General features: G+C 51.3%; 1 protein-coding gene across 1 annotated transcript in view; it reads left to right on the top strand.

Moving 5' to 3' along the window:
• Nucleotides 1–16,358, top strand: part of abca1b (ATP-binding cassette, sub-family A (ABC1), member 1B) — a 30,413-nt gene that overhangs the window by 6,831 nt on the left and 7,224 nt on the right. The window contains exons 6-29 of the mRNA XM_008420964.2: nt 3,175–3,296; nt 3,365–3,568; nt 4,378–4,467; nt 8,076–8,316; nt 9,413–9,552; nt 9,632–9,748; nt 9,857–10,045; nt 10,133–10,338; nt 10,527–10,703; nt 10,873–11,095; nt 11,168–11,389; nt 11,466–11,670; nt 11,742–11,852; nt 11,955–12,129; nt 12,641–12,772; nt 12,854–13,131; nt 13,226–13,446; nt 14,011–14,086; nt 14,167–14,399; nt 14,486–14,537; nt 14,982–15,104; nt 15,188–15,336; nt 15,417–15,541; nt 15,612–15,710. Of these exons, the coding sequence (XP_008419186.1) occupies nt 3,175–3,296; nt 3,365–3,568; nt 4,378–4,467; nt 8,076–8,316; nt 9,413–9,552; nt 9,632–9,748; nt 9,857–10,045; nt 10,133–10,338; nt 10,527–10,703; nt 10,873–11,095; nt 11,168–11,389; nt 11,466–11,670; nt 11,742–11,852; nt 11,955–12,129; nt 12,641–12,772; nt 12,854–13,131; nt 13,226–13,446; nt 14,011–14,086; nt 14,167–14,399; nt 14,486–14,537; nt 14,982–15,104; nt 15,188–15,336; nt 15,417–15,541; nt 15,612–15,710 (3,910 nt within the window). The remainder of the gene's footprint in view (nt 1–3,174; nt 3,297–3,364; nt 3,569–4,377; nt 4,468–8,075; nt 8,317–9,412; nt 9,553–9,631; nt 9,749–9,856; nt 10,046–10,132; nt 10,339–10,526; nt 10,704–10,872; nt 11,096–11,167; nt 11,390–11,465; nt 11,671–11,741; nt 11,853–11,954; nt 12,130–12,640; nt 12,773–12,853; nt 13,132–13,225; nt 13,447–14,010; nt 14,087–14,166; nt 14,400–14,485; nt 14,538–14,981; nt 15,105–15,187; nt 15,337–15,416; nt 15,542–15,611; nt 15,711–16,358) is intronic.

Here is a 16,358-nt window from a genome sequence, read left to right as displayed (position 1 = left end):
CCCCCCCTTTCAGATCTTTTATTCCTCTGATCTGAGGAGCCGCAGCGTCTGATTGGTGGGTCGCTGCTGGGCCGATGAGGGGGCGGGACAACGTGTCCCCACAGGTTTACCTGTGAGCTCACCTGGTCAGAGGGCAGCTCAGAGCCAAGCAGAACCAGAACCACAGGGGTTAGTGTTATGATGGACTGGATCAGAGCCAGTACCAGGCCCAGTGGACCGGAGCGGATCGCTGGCTCTGCTGGAGCTCATTTAGCCAATCACATCACTGGAAGCTGCTGATGTGAGACAGCTGGACCCGGTCCCCTGAGTCTGTCCCCTGACCCGGTTCCCTGTCCCCTGACCCGGTCCCCTGACTCGGTCCCCTGACCCGGTTCCCTGACTCGGCCCCCTGTCCCCTGACCCGGTCACCTGAGTCTGTCCCCTGACCCGGTTCCCTGTCCCCTGACTCGTCACTAAGTTCAAGATGGCCGCCATTGTTGTTGGGAAATATTTATCTTAAATTTGCTGACATGTATCCCAAATGACGATTATTGTTTGTGTCAAATCATATATAATAGACTGATAATGGTGTGATTTTTCAAGATGGCTGCCACGGTTGTAATGGAGAATATATGTTTACTCTAAAATCAGATGAAGTTATCACCAGTGGTGGGTAGAGCTAGTCAAAAGTTAGCTTCCCTTTCATGCACAGTGGTCACTACAGTGGTCACTACAGTGGACAGCTGTCTAAAAGCCATTTTCTTGAGCTGCTTGTGGATTTTTATGTTATAAATGCACACAGACCACTGAAGTGGACACTAGTACATCATAAAATACTCTATCAACTACTGGCCATCATCTGCAAATGCAAGAAATTACTTTTGTTAAATTCAATATGGCCGACAGACAAAGAAGCATGCCGACCGACTCTGTCCCTCTAGACGGGTAGAAAAAATATTGTGACATCAGATAATCCTGATACATCAATGCTACTGATGTATTTTTCAAATAACTTTGTATTTGGAGAAAATTACAATTGATCACCTAAAAATAAAATATAAAAATATTTAAAAAAATTTTATTTAATTTAATTTAATTTTTCATTTTTTATGCCTTAAGAAAATAAAAAACAATTTTGAAAAAAATCCTGACACAAAGGATTAGGGCTGTTTGTAAACTAATATTTTAGTAATCGAGTAATCTATTGATTATTCTTTTTTTAATCGGATAAAAAACATAAAACATTGGTAAATCTAGCATTACCGCAGTGTTATGATCAGATATCAACATCAGAGTTTCCCTAAGTTACTTTTCTGTAGCTTAGAAAATTAACCTGTAACAATAACAGCTCACTTTCTAAGTCAACCTGAAGAAAAGTTATGCAAAAATCTGAAATTATATTCAGTGTAATAATAAAGAGGCAGGTTCACAAATACGCTAATAAAAAATGTCTGTACTCCAGCTTTTTGTTTATGATTCATCTTCAGTCAGGTGAACTCTCACCTGGCCCAGACATTTATAGCTTTCAGTTCATGTTAGCAATTTGACACAATCAGAAACTCATCTACCAGCCATGTACCATGATTTCCGCCTCCCGTTTGTTGAGACCGGGATGAAATAAAATAAATGTTCCGGTTCGTCCGTTAATCATCTAATGCGCAGGCGCCCGCCGTGTTTCCGCTCACCTGTATAAATCCTCCTCAGCTTCTTCCCGCCGTTCGCTCTGAACCAGCTGCTCCGGAGGAGACAGGCTGCCGAACTCCAGGCATCGCTTCGGTCATTTTAAGGAGCTTATTGTTCCCCCGAAAACGACAAAAACACGGACATTATCATGAATCAATAAAATCCTCCCAGGCCGAACTTGGAAACCGGACGTTATGCTGCTAACACTTAGCTTCCGTCAACAACTCAGGCGGAAGTCGGAGCTCCGCGCAGCGGAAGTAATAACCCGGCAGGAACACGGTGCGCTAAATGATAAAATATAAATTAACGAAGCTTCGAGCCAAATACATTTTCCTCGAGGAATTTTAAGAATCGAGGTTCTCTAATCACCCGAGGAATCGTTTCAGCCCTACACAGAACCATAATTCATGCATGAAAGGGTTAATTTGCTAAACAAGGCTCTTAGCTACACTGTGCTAAGCACAATGAATGATCAGTTAGCTTATGCTAACCTAACCGTTAAGTCTGCCTCAGTCCCTCTCTCTCCTTCCTGTTCTGAGATTCGAAACAGTAAAATCCTCAGTTTCTGAATCTGCTGCATTTTGTCACGTTAAAGTTTTACAAACATGATGAGACACAAAGTTCATCCAAGTCATGAAGGTGGGAAACAATTTATGACAATAACTGGTTTAAAAGGCTCAAAAATGGCCGCCCCTCTTGAAAAATGTCCCTCTGCTCTAAGAGCGACCCGGTTCGACCCGGTGTTTCCGTCCTGTGACCTGAACCAGGTGACGTTTATTATGTGATCTGTTCTAAAGGTTGGAGATGAGAGGAAGACGTTTTGTTTCTGGTTCTGTTCTGGTGACTTTGTGTTTTGGCACCTTGGAGATTAATCTCCGTTTGATGGTGCGCCGCCGGCTCTGAGCGGTTCTGATTGGACCCGGACAGCAGCGCTGCAGACGTGCATAGCGGTTGTTCTGATGCGGCGGCCGCTTGTCGGGACCTGCAGCAGGAAGGTGGGCGTGAAACGGGGGCTTCATTCACACGAAGAGCAAATAATTGAGCGGAAAGTTTGGAGACGTGCGAAGACCTGCAGCTCCTGCGCCGAGCCTCTCAGCCCAAACCCCAGGCTGTTGACTGACGCCCAAATAAGGCTGGCGCTTCCTGGTTCTGATGTCACAGCGGCTCAAACCTCATCATGAAACCATGACGACAGTTTCATCAGCTGTTTTCTGGCCAACTCCTGATCAGAACATGATTTACCCAGAGTTCTGTCTGCAGGATCTTTAGCCCTGCGTTTTGTCTGCAGGTCAGAGCGTGTCAGTGGGACCTGAGAGTCCTGGCCGGTTTGAATGAAACTCTGTGATTTACTGATGCGTTTTGTCCCAGCAGGCCGCCCCTGGTCTCCGGGGACGTCGGCATGTCCCAGCGGGGCCGCAGCGGCATAGTTAAAGCACAAAGCGGAGCATTTAGAGGAGGTGGAGGATTTGGTGTTGAGTTTCTCTGAGCCGTTTGTCTCTTTTCCTCCCACAGGCTTCAAGCTGAAGCATTTCCTGCGAGACAACGAGACGCTGTCCAGCTTCCTGCAGAGGAACGCCTCGCTGACCCCACACGCCGCCCTGCAGGTCGCCGAGGCCGACGTCGACCTGGAGCAGGTGAGCCGCCGCACGCGCTCAGTGTGAGCCCGACTTTGGCCAGGAGTCATGTTCTGGTTCTGTCCCAGGTCGTCCTCAGAGGCTGGGGCGTCCACCTGAGGGACATGTGTCCCAGCAGCGGCGGGACGGCCGACATGAAGGACTTTGTCGCCATCGGAGACCAGCAGGTGGCGGCGCAGGTACAGGAAATCCTCTGCCAGGCTCCGCCCACCTGGCTGGACCGAGCCGAGCAGAACTTCATGGGCAACCTGGACTTCTTCAAACCAATCCGGGTAAGAGCAGAACCGTTCTGGTTCTGGAGACCGGCCCGGTTCTCAGAGTCGGAACTGGAACCGCACATGCTCCAGAATCAGATCGGTCCTGTAGATAACTGGACCAGAACCGGGTCAGACCTCTGGCTGTAGAGAGATCCGGGTTCCAGTTCTGGAGGAGTCGGTCTCCTCTTCCAGGAGAGACCAGAACCTTGAGGTGGTTCTGATCACACACCGGGTCCAGTTGATCTGGACCAATGGTTCTGGTTCTATGCTGCAACCTGAACCCGTCCGGACCTGCAGAACCGGGTCTGTTCTGTGTTCAAGGTGGCTGGGTTCTGTCTGCCAGGCTCTGCCCCCGCTGCTCGGCGCCAGGTGAGGTCCAGGCGACTCGGCGTCTCTGGGCTGCGTGGGAGGAGGCGTGCTGCGGCCCGCCCGGCCCGCCCGGCCCGCCTCCCTGCAGGCCCGGTTTCTGTAGCCTGGAGACCCGTTTAGACGGTCTCCAGGCGGTTCTGAAGGAGCGGGGTGTCGGCCGGGCTTTGTTTACACGGAGCTGTTGGCACAGGAAACTGTTTCCATGGCAACAGAGACATTTCCTCAGGGAGGTGAGCCGAGGACCGGCGGCTGAACAGAACCGCGGTCCGTTTAGGACCAGAACTGGGTCAGCTAGAGGTTCTGAACGAGGACGGGTCCAGAAGAATTCACTTATTAATGAACAGTCAGAATCTGAACCCGGGTCTGATCGTGTGTGTGTGTGTGTGTGTGTGTGTGTGTGTGTGTGTGTGTGTGTGTGTGTGTGTGTGTGTGTGTGTGTGTGTGTGTGTGCGCAGAGGGATGTCCGGTCGGACCCGGAAGCCGTCCAGCAGGTCGCCGGCGCCATCAACAACCTCCTGGTCAGTCTGGGTTCTCTGGCCGTCGAGGTGAGTTCTGATCCGATCCAGCGGGTCCAGAGGAACCGTCTACTGCAGCTGGACTTGTCCCCTCCGTGACCCTCGGACTAACAAAAACGTTTTATATTTCACATTAGGATGACAGACATTTTCCAAGATGGCCGCTGTTTTAAACAATTATTCCCATAAAATTTTCCCTATTTTACGGGAACATAAATAAATCTGGTTTTGAGCAGTGATGTCAGTTACTGACGTCTGACCACTTTCTGCAGTTACAATCTGTTTCAAACCCAGTAATGAGACTACAGCTACTTATCAAAATCACGTTACTATTTTCTGTCATCTAATTTCATTTCCTCTGCGCGTCTTGATTAGCGACGCCGTTTCTATGCCACAGAAACAAACGATGCAGGAGGAGAGAGATGCTCGTTTTGCTGCTGGAAAAACAGGAACTACGTTGAGTTTCTGTCGCCAAGTCYGACTTTTATAAGCGGCTTTGGGCTGTTTTTCTAAAGTSGCTTGGCGATTTGATGAGTGGCGGGTTGTSGTGTTTTGGGCCTGGAAATRAGCAGACATAAACCCCGGGATGTGTCTGACGTCCAGTTAGTTTCAGTCAGACTCTAATTGTCCATCRTGTCCCGGATGATCCGTCCCGCTGCGTCTTTGTTCATCTCAATAATATATTATTCTCTGTGAACGACGTCCAGCTTCGCGTTGCGCTCCAGAAAACATGGAGACTCATATGAGCAGCGCAATAAACGCGAAAACGGCCACGAATGGACGAGTCCATAAACGGCGTCATCATTATTAACATGAAGATACGCGTCACAGATCTGAGCTGTGGAGCCGCAGGAGGAGCTGCGACAGCAAACAGGGCCGTAACGCAGAACCTGGAGGCTGGGGCAGCGAGGAGAGGGGGCTCTGAAGTCCTACTGAGGTTAACAGATAATAGTGCAACACAGAGCAACAGGCCAAAATGACTCAAGCTGTTTTGGGCTGTTGTAACCATGAAACAGGCCCTTCAGTTCAGCCTGATGAGTGGAGACACATTGTTGATGTTTCCATTATAAAATAACTTCAACGTCATTTTCACAGTGTTGTTAGCAGCTGCTGAAAGTGACTAAAATAGTTACTTTTAATGTAACTTAGTTACTTTCCAAATCAGGTAACCAGTCATTTAAGTTACTTTTTCAAGGAGTAGTCAGTAATCCGATTAGTTACTTTTCAAAGTAACTTTGCCATCACCGGTTTTGAGGCTGTAAATAATAGCAGGATTAGGAAGTGAGAACGTTGCTGTTAGCGAGTCTCAGACCAGTCGACACCTGGAAGGAGATGAAGGTGAAACGTAGAGATTAGCATTAGCTTCTGCTCATTTTTTAATTTGCTTTTTGCTTACTGGTTTACCTTTTGCTTCTGTTAATACTTCATGTGTTTCATGGTTTAGCGTTAGCAGCTAAGATTCTTGTTCAGTGAATAGTGAGTCTAACTTTGTGGTTAGCATAGCTCAGCTGATTTTATTTGAAACATATATTCTCCATTACAACCATGGTGGCCATTTTGAAAAAAATGAAAAAGGAAACACAAGATCAAAATAATATAAATGATTTCTATGGTTTAAAAGATGGTTATGTGACACCAAACACTAAGATTAGACCATTTTTCATGACCATCACGGCAGCCATCTTGTAAAATCAAAATATGATCAATAAATATAATTTCTATGGGTCCAATTATGTGTGATTTGACACCAAAAGTACTAGTCACTGGTAAATATTGGCAAATTTAGTGCAAAAATACTTTTCAGACCCTGGCAGCCATCTTGAATTTTCAGTGTTTTTTAAAGTTCCTTGTTCGGTTCTTCTGTCCGCATGTGAAAGACTTTATTAAACCTGCTGCTCTGTTAGTGGACCGGCGTCACCGTGTCCCTCGCTGGACAGACCTGTCTGTCCCTGACGTGTCCCTCGCTGGACAGACCTGTCTGTCCCTGACGTGTCCCTCGNTGGACAGACCTGTCTGTCCCTGACGTGTCCCTCGCTGGACAGACCTGTCTGTCCCTGACGTGTCCCTCGGTGGACCCGGGGCCACAGGGTTCGTTCAGCAGCTGGACGGGTCCAGATGAAAGACAACAGCTGAACAAAGACGAGACGTCTCAGCGTGTCCCCCGTCTCTTCAGGGAACAGGACAACAAACACACAGCGTCCGTCCACGTCCTGCTGGGACGGCAGGGGACACGGTGGGGTCACAGGGTTCATTCAGCCAGCCTCATCTGAACCAGAACCAGAACCAGTAGAGGCCACTCCAAAGTATTCTCACCCCAAACGTCTGCAGACGTCCCAAACATCCCGACAGTAGAGCAGGACCCTGAAGACGAAGGAACATGATTCATGGTTCAGCTGTTGATCTGAAAAGTGTGGAGTGCCTGTGATTTCAGAACTCCAGCAGAACCTCCTCTGGGGTTCATCTCCATTTGAACTGGGTTTTATTTTGGGGTGTCAGAGGAATTAAGGTCCAGACAACAGTCGTAAATCAAAGCCATGAATCCTTCCAGGGCGTGAATACTTTAGTACACAATAGCTCTTGAGCTGCTGACCTTTGACCTTTTAGCTGATCCGGATGACTAGAGGAATGTTGTCAGCTCTTTTGAACGATCCGGACTTTAAAACGTTTGGAGAACAGACCGGGCCTTCTCCAGAACATCTGGGTCAGCTCTACCGGAGACTCACCGGTCACATGAAGTCACGTGACCTGCCTCCTGACAGGAAGTGCTCAGATGAACAGCGGTTCCTCCTTGGTCACCTGGCTCTGGATATCTGGACCCAGAACTCGTCCAGTTCCTATTGGACCAGCGTCAACACAGCAGGCCCGGTTCTGACCCATCTGTAGCCTGCTGTTGGTTCCGGAGAGGGTCGGTGTGTTCTCTGGCGCCCCCCTCAGGGGAAGAGGAGCGCTGCAGCAACTCATGAGGAGGGAAGGTTCTGCAGATCCTGATGGAAAGACCTGGACCCGGCTACCGAACTGATGTTCTGGTTCTGACACAGAAACCCAGAACTGGACCTCCTCCTGACCAGGAGCAGATCTGTGACCTGCAGTGACCCCTCCACTACAGGTCGGAGGAAATGAATCGCTCAACCAAGAACAACCAAGAAGAGGGTTGTAGCGCTGTCAATCAAGCCCATGTACTGACTGCTAAATGTGCTAATGGTGGAGAAACAAATCACTTTATCTGCCATGCTAAGTAGCCTTAGCATTAATGACGGGCTGCTGTGGTGAGCCAGCTGTAGCATAACAGTCAATCGTACACATACACGAGGATGATTGTCAGCACTAAGACTTGCCTCCTGTCTCGAAGGGTCTTAGTTTTCCAGACTCAAACTGTCACAACGTAATGAGAATTTTAACAAATATGTAAAAATAAACATTTTTATAAAAGTTCCAAACTGCAGATTTGATGTCAGGTTTGTGTTTGTAGGAGTTTAAGGGCAGCAGAACCGATGAAGAAATCCACCGGGCCACACAGGTTCTCCCCTGGTTCTGGTGGTTCTGTTTGGTTCTACTGTCAGCCAAATGGAACCAGTGAATGTTGCGTGTTCTGACCCGGTCCTGCAGAACCTTCCGTCAGGCGTCTGTTTTGTGTGCAGCTGGCCGGGATGAAGAGCTGGGTGGACCTGCGGAACGAGATCGTGTTCCTGACACGGAACGCCACGGCGTCGCCCAGCGTCCTCTACCAGGCCGTCTCCAGGATCGTGTGCGGCCACCCGGAGGGCGGCGGCCTGCAGATCAAATCCCTCAACTGGTACGAAGACAGCAACTACAAGGCTCTGTTCGGCAACCACAACGGCAGCGAGGACGACGACGCCGCGCTCTATGACAACTCCTCCAGTGAGTCCCCACTAACTGGGTCTGGCTGGTTCTGGCTGGTTCTAACTGGTTCTGACTGGGTTTGGCTGGTTCCAACTGGGTCTAACTGGKTCTGGCTGGTTCTAACTGGTTCTGATTGGGTTTGGCTGGTTCTAACTGGTTCTGATTGGTTCTAACTGGGTCTGGCTGGTTCTAACTGGTTCTGACTGGTTCCAACTGGTTCTAACTGGTTCTGGCTGGTTCTAACTGGTTCTGACTGGTTCTAACTGGGTCTGGCTGGTTCTAACTGGTTCTGGCTGGTTCTAACTGGTTCTGGCTGGTTCTAACTGGGTCTGGCTGGTTCTAACTGGTTCTGGCTGGTTCTAACTGGTTCTGGCTGGTTCTAACTGGTTCTGGCTGGTGTAATGCAGCTTGTTACTGTGAATCTTTCAGGGATGGATAATAGTATGAAAATCTGCACTCATCCCTCAGATGTGTTTTTTATTTCCCGTCAGCCAGCTGAATTTCAAGATGTCCACCATTTTTCAACATGGCCCCATTTTTGAGTCTTTCAAACCGATTGTTGCTATAAACTGTTTTGGTGACTTTAATGAGCTTTATGCCTCATCAGATGTTTTCCACTTTATTCACTCTATTCATACTCTGGCCTTTATTTGAGGGAGGTCAGACGGGAAACTGGGTGGACATGCAGCAAACGTCATCAGGCCGGGAATCGAAACTGTGACGTCCGTGTCAAGGACTAACACCTCCATAAGTTTGTTGTGCTTTGCCCTGCAGCACCACAGCGCCCCCTATGCATTAAAGTAATGAAATGCAGCAGAATCAGAAGCAGGAACCAGGAAGGAGATGAGAGACGGTCATATTAATGGTTAACGTTAGCTTTTGCTCATTTTTGTTATGTATTTAGCATTAGCAGACAAACATTACAACCACAGCGGACATCTTGAAAAATATTCACCAGGAAAAGGAAAAGTAAGATCAAGAAAATATAATTTCTGTGGTCCAAGAATAGGACAGTTTCACCCAGTTTAATAAAAGTTTTAGCTGTGTGTGTGTGTGTGTGTGTGTGTGTGTGTGTGTGTGTGTGTTTCTAACTGTGTGTGTGTGTTTGGTGCAGCTCCATTTTGCAACAGCCTGGTCCAGAACTTGGATTCCAACCCGATGTCCCGGATGATCTGGCAGGCCCTGAAGCCTCTGCTGCTGGGGAAGATCCTGTACACCCCCAACACCCCGGCCACCCAGAGGATCATCCACGAGGTATGATGTCACTTCCTGTCAGATAGCAGCAGCAGGAGGAGCTGCAGCCTGTGTGACGGTGGCTCTGCGGTGCCTTCAGGTGAACCGGACCTTCCAGGAGCTCGGTGTGTTCAGGGACCTGGGCGGCATGTGGGAGGAGATGAGACCCAAAGTGTGGGAGTTCATGGAGAACAGCCAGCAAATGGACGTAATCAGGGTAAACAGGCTCCGCCCACCACTCACTCTGCCTGTCATTAAGGGGGAGGAGCCCAGGAGGCTCCGCCCACCAGGTCACCTGTAGGCCACTGATTGTCTCCTCCCTCAGGCTCTGCTGAAGAACAACGTCACCGCCAGCTTCTTCCACGCTCAGCTGGCCGGCACCGATTGGACCGTGGCTGATGTGGCTAACTTCCTGTCCACGCAGCCGGCAGAGCTGCCTAGTGGCGCCCTCACCTGGAGGGAGGTGTTCAATGAGACCGACCAAGCCATCATGAGCATCTCTCGCTTCATGGAGGTCAGTGAGGTTCTGCTGGTTCTGATCCGGGTGTTGGACCCACCCTGTTGCGGCGGACCGGACCTGACCCATCTTTGTCTCCATCAGTGTGTGAACTTGGACAAGCTGGAACCAGTGTCCACTGAGGAGCGGCTCGTCAACCGCTCCATGGTTCTACTGGAGGACCGGAAGTTCTGGGCCGGGATCGTTTTCCCCGACATCGGACCCAACGCCACCGAGCTTCCGCCAAAGGTCAACTACAAGCTGCGCATGGACATCGACAACGTGGAGCGGACCAACAAGATCAAAGACGCGTAAGTCACTCTGGTTCTGGTGGGTGGCTCCCAGCTGGAGGTGGTTCTGGACCAGTTCTGGTCGCTAATGAAACCTGATCTGCTTCCTGCTGAGACCGGTTCTGGTTCTTTAACTGGTTCTGACTTTGTTTCATGGCCCTGTTCTCCTGATTTTGATGTTTCACCTGTTCTGTCTCTTTCTCCTCCAGTTACTGGGACCCGGGTCCTCGGGCCGACCCGTTTGAGGACATGCGGTACATCTGGGGCGGGTTCTTGTACCTGCAGGATGTCATTGAGCAAGGCATTGTCAGAGCGCTGACCGGCATCAAGGAGAAGACCGGCGTCTACATCCAGCAGATGCCGTATCCGTGCTACGTGGACGACATGTAAGGAGAGTCACCGTGGCGACTCGGCTCGTCTCACCGTGTCCATGCTGTCTCTGTACCGAGTCGTCGCGGTATCCACGTGGTACTGGTGGTTTCAACACGTCTTGGTACCGATGCGTCTTTGCACTGAGTCATCGCTGTACTGACTCGTCTCACCGTGTGCCTGCAGCTTCCTGCGGGTGATGAGCCGCTCCATGCCGCTGTTCATGACGCTGGCCTGGATGTATTCGGTGTCCATCATCCTGAAGAGCGTGGTGTATGAGAAGGAGGCGCGGCTGAAGGAGACCATGAGGATCATGGGCCTGGACAACGGCATCCTGTGGCTGAGCTGGTTCATCAGCAGCCTGGTTCCGCTGCTCATCAGCGCCGCACTGCTGGTTCTGGTTCTGAAGGTAACAGCCTGAACTGGGTATGGACCGACGTCTCTTAGGAGGTCGCTGACATTTGTGCTTTGGACTCTGCAGAAGGGGAACCTGCTGCCCTACAGTGACCCTGGCATCATCTTCGTCTTCCTGGGATCGTACGCCGTGGTCACCATCATGCAGTGCTTCCTCATCAGCACCATGTTTGCTCGCGCCAACCTGGCCGCCGCCTGCGGAGGCATCATCTACTTCACCCTCTACCTGCCCTACGTCCTCTGCGTTGCCTGGCAGGACTACATCGGATACGGAGTCAAAGTGTTTGCTGTGAGTCGGCCCACCTTGCTTTACGGATGCTGCATGTTGATTGGCCAGAAAAGTCACATGTCCTCTTGTCCTGTAGAGCCTGCTGTCCCCCGTGACCTTTGGCTTCGGCTGTGAGTACTTTGCGCTGTTTGAGGAGCAGGGAATCGGGATCCAGTGGAAGAACCTGGTGTCGAGTCCTCTTCAGGAAGATGAGTTCAGCCTCCGCACCACCATCATCATGATGTACTTTGACTCCTTCCTGTACGGAGTCCTCACCTGGTACATCGAGGCCGTGTTTCCAGGTAACGCCCCAGTGAGTCTGACCTCTGAAAGATTCCAGCAGACTGCTGATGTTTGTCCTGTCGGTCCTCAGGTCAGTACGGCATCCCTCGGCCCTGGTACTTCCCCTTCACCAAGTCCTACTGGTTTGGAGAGGAGGGGAAGTCCAACAAGCTTCCACTGAACCGGAAAGGAAACGCTGCAGGTGAGAACCATTGGACTCTCTGCAACACTTGAGAGCATCAAGAAAAGTACTTGATTAGAACTAGAGGAAGCTTTTCCTATGAAAGAGACTTTCTGTTTCCAGCTGTGTGTGTGGAGGAGGAGCCGGCCCACTTGGAGCCGGGAGTCTACATCGAGAACCTGGTGAAGGTTTACCGTCACGGAAAGAAACTGGCCGTGGACGGACTGACTCTGGGATTCTACGAGGGACAAATCACCTCCTTCCTGGGACACAACGGCGCTGGAAAGACCACCACCATGTGAGTGTTGGACCGGACATGTCAGAACCCGAGTCAGAGGCGGGTCCAGGTCGACGGGCAGGGGTGGTTCTGAAACGGGTTCCGGGTTTTAATGTGGATGAAGAGTTCTTTATCACTTCAACCACATTACAGGGCTCTGAGTGTCCGTCCTGCAATCGGTGGGTTGCCAGTTCGATCCCCAGTCTGTCGTTGCGCCCTTGGGCAAGATGCTTCTCCCACCTTGTTTTCTGGTGGAGGGGCCAACAGGTGGCGCCGGTGCATGGCAGCCTGGCCTCGGCTAAGCTGTGACTACTGTGCAGTAGCTCTCCACCATAAGAGGGTGAATGGCTTTGGAGTGTTCTGGACTTGATAAAGCACTTTACAAGTACAAGCTAGCTCACCTGTTTAGAGGATCAGGGATGGTTCTGATGCAGGTTCAGGGTCTATAGTGGAAGGTCAAGGGTCAGGGAGGAGTAGAGGCAGGTGAGGTTGCAGAGAACCAGGATCTTTAGCCCCTCCAATACCCCTACAGGTCCATCCTGACCGGCCTGTTCCCGCCGACCTCCGGCACCGCCTACATCCTGGGGAAGGACATCCGGACAGATCTCAGCGCCATCAGGCAAAGCCTGGGCGTCTGTCCTCAGCACAACGTCCTCTTCAGCATGTGAGTTCTCCTTGCCTTAGCAGCCAGGAACTCATTCCTTGATTGGTCATGTGACCCAGTGTGTGGCCCCGCCCCCTACAGGCTGACGGTGGAAGAGCACATCTGGTTCTACGCGCGGCTCAAAGGGCTGTCAGAGGAGCAGGTGTCGGCTGAGATCGAGCACATCCTGCAGGACACGGGGCTGCCTCACAAGCGGCACTCCAGGACCAGCACGCTGTCCGGCGGCATGCAGAGGAAGCTGTCGGTCGCCCTGGCCTTCGTCGGGGGGGCCAAGGTGGTGATCCTGGACGAGCCCACGGCTGGAGTCGACCCCTACGCCCGCAGAGGCATCTGGGACCTGCTGCTGAAGTACCGGCAGGGTGAGGCTCCCTTATTGGTTGGTTGGTTGGTTGGTTGGTCTGCTGCTGCTGAGTTTGGTCTCAGGCAGATTAAATGTCCACCCCCCCCCGTCAGGCCGGACCATCATACTGTCCACCCACCACATGGACGAGGCAGATATCCTGGGGGACCGTATCGCCATCATTTCCCACGGCAAGCTGTGCTGCGTGGGCTCGTCTCTGTACCTGAAGACGCAGCTGGGGACGGGATACTACCTGACGCTGGTGAAGAAGGAGGCGGAGCCGTCGCTCAGCTCCTGCAGGAACTCGTCCAGCACCGTGTCCTTCACCAAGAAGGTTGGTTCCAACTTAGCATTCACATACATGAACAAAAAAGGCAATAACAGAACCGTGGTGCACACTTAACATGCAGACACACAAATTCTGAACAATTTACCACAATAAATTTTTCCCATTTAAAGCCACAGTTTTGTAACTTTTACAAAGAATTTTTGTATGCATCTGTTCAAACTGCTATATGTTTGTGAGACAGATAATCTGATAACCGGTGATCAGATCAACCTTCTCCCTGAGCTGCTGTTACCGTTGAAGAAATGCACCAAAAACAACCAATCAGAGCCAGGAGGCGGGGCTTAGCTCTGTCTATCATCCACATGTACTTGGTGCTAAATGTGCTGATGGTGGAGAAGCAACTTAACATTACAGAGAAACTGTTTATCTGCCATCATCAATTACTATGCTAACTAGCCTAGCAGGCTATGCTTGTTGCGGCGCCACACAAAGGATGATTGACAGCGCTAAGACCCGCCTTTATCCAAAACATCTGTATGTTTGAACCTCATGCCATCAGCGGTCAGATGGTTTCTGTTTAGTCCGCTGACCGTCTGGATGTGGTTTCAGGATGAGGAGAGCGCCTCGGTCAGCAGTAGCGACGCCGGACTCGGCAGCGAACATGAAAGTGAGGCAGCCGCCATCGGTGAGCTTCCTGTTTCTGTGCAGCATGTGATTCGCTCACCCTGAGCTGGAGCTGATGGCTTCCCATCTCCCCATCCTCAGACCACACCGCCGCCATCTGCACACCGCCGGACTCGTCCTCCGTCTCCGGCGTCGTCCTGCACCACGTCCCGGCCGCCCGCCTGGTGGAGGACCTGGGCCACGAGCTGACCTACGTCCTGCCATACAGCGCCGCCAAGGACGGCGCCTTCGTGGCACTCTTCAGAGAGCTGGACCTGAAGCTGCAGGAGCTGGGCATCTCCAGCTACGGCGTGTCCGACACTACGCTGGAGGAGGTGCAGCGCCTGGAACCGGCTTCCTGCTGAAACGCGGGAACAGGCTCTCATCCACTAACGGCCTCTGATTGTTTCTCATTTGGCAGATTTTCCTGAAGGTGGCTGAAGATAATGGAGTGGACACTGAAGTACTGTCAGGTGAGCAGGAAGTAGGCTAGGATACAGCAGCATATAAACATTAGAATGCTAACCCCTCAGGTCGGAGGATTTCCAGATTTCCCATAAGCCCCTTGAGTTTCAGGACGACCAGTGTTTTTTCAAGATGGCTGCCTTTTTTGAGCCTTTTAAACCATTTACTGTCTTAAAATGTTCCCCATCTTCATGAGTTGGGTGAACTTTGTCTCATGAAACTTTAAAGTGATGAAATGCAGCAGAATCAGAAACTGATTGTTAGCGAGTCTCAGAATCAGTTACATCAGCGTTTCGGATTCTTGTTGAGACGTTGATGTGGAATAATCTCTCCTACAGCAGAGACTAACGGGGATCCTTAAATGAATAAACAAACCAGAAGGAGAAGAAGACAGACAGACAAATGAATGGTTAGCATAAAATTGAAGCCAGGATGCACGTCTCTGCGTTCAGATGGGACACTTCCTGTTTGGCGACGCAGGAGGACTCACGCCTTTGGAGGCGGCGACCATCAGAGCTGCCTGAGGCCGAACACCGAGGACGACAACGACTGCAACGACTCCGATGGAGACGCCGGTACAAACACTCCCCAGCAGTCCACTCAGGGTCAGGTGACCCGTCAGGTGACCCGTGAGGTGACCCGCCGTGTTTCCTGTCAGACTGCAGGGAGACGGACTGTCTGGGTGGCACTGAGGGGAAAGGTTCGGTCCAGGTGACGGGTTGGAGCCTGAAGAGGCAGCAGTTTGTGGCACTGATGTGGAAGCGCTTCCTGTACGCCCGACGCTCCAGGAAGGGCTTCTTTGCTCAGGTAGCTCCTCGCCTGTGACCCGCCGTGCTGCGGCCGGCCCGTGTGTCCGCTTGGCGTCTGAGCTGTGCATGTGTTGCCAGATTGTCCTTCCGGCCGTGTTCGTCTGCATCGCGCTGGTCTTCAGCCTCATTGTCCCTCCGTTCGGGAAGTACCCCAGCCTGGAGCTGCAGCCCTGGATGTACGAGGACCAGGTGACCTTCTTCAGGTATGCCGCCGCCACAGGCCAGCTTCAGGGCCGTCAGATTGCAGGTTTGAGTCTGACTGTCTGCCGGCAGCGATGACGCACCAGGAGACAGCAACATGCAGAAGTTACTGAATGCTCTGTTGGACCCGCCGGGCTTCGGGACGCGCTGCATGGACGGGTACTCCATCCGGTAAGAACACTGTTCATCAGGAAACCTGGAACCTCTTTCCTCCTGGCTCCGCCTCTTTCCTCCCATCTCTGGCTCTTTCCTCCTGGCTCCGCCTCTTTCCTCCTGGCTCCGCCTCTTTCCTGCTATCTCCGCCTCTTTCCTCCTATCTCTGGCTTTTTCCTCCTATCTCCGCCTCTTTCCTCCTATCTGTAGCTCTTTCCTCCTGGCTCCACCTCTTTCCTCCTATCTCTGGCTTTTTCCTCCTATCTCCACCTCTTTCCTCCTATCTCTGGCTTTTTCCTCCTATCTCTGGCTTTTTCCTCCTATGTCTGCCTCTTTCCTCCTATCTCTGCCTCTTTCCTCCTATCTCTGCCTCTTTCCTCCTGGCTCCGCCTCTTTCCTCCTGGGTCTGCCTCTTTCCTCCTATCTCCGCCTCTTTCCTCCTATTTCTGCCTCTATCCTCCTATCTCTGGCTTTTTCCTCCTATCTCTGGCTTTTTCCTCCTATCTCCGCCTCTTTCCTCCTATCTCCGCCTCATCAGCTGCAGTATCCAATAAACCTTCAGGTTGATTCCCTCTGAGAACCGGTTCTCTGGCTTTTTCCTCCTATCTCTGGCTTTTTCCTCCTATCTCCGCCTCTTTCCTCCTATCTCCGCCTCTTTCCTCCTAT

The sequence above is a fragment of the Poecilia reticulata genome, linkage group LG10 (genome assembly GCF_000633615.1).
Source record: "Poecilia reticulata strain Guanapo linkage group LG10, Guppy_female_1.0+MT, whole genome shotgun sequence".
Classification (NCBI taxonomy): Eukaryota; Metazoa; Chordata; class Actinopteri; order Cyprinodontiformes; family Poeciliidae; genus Poecilia; species Poecilia reticulata.
This window is presented reverse-complemented; position numbering and strand designations above follow the sequence as displayed.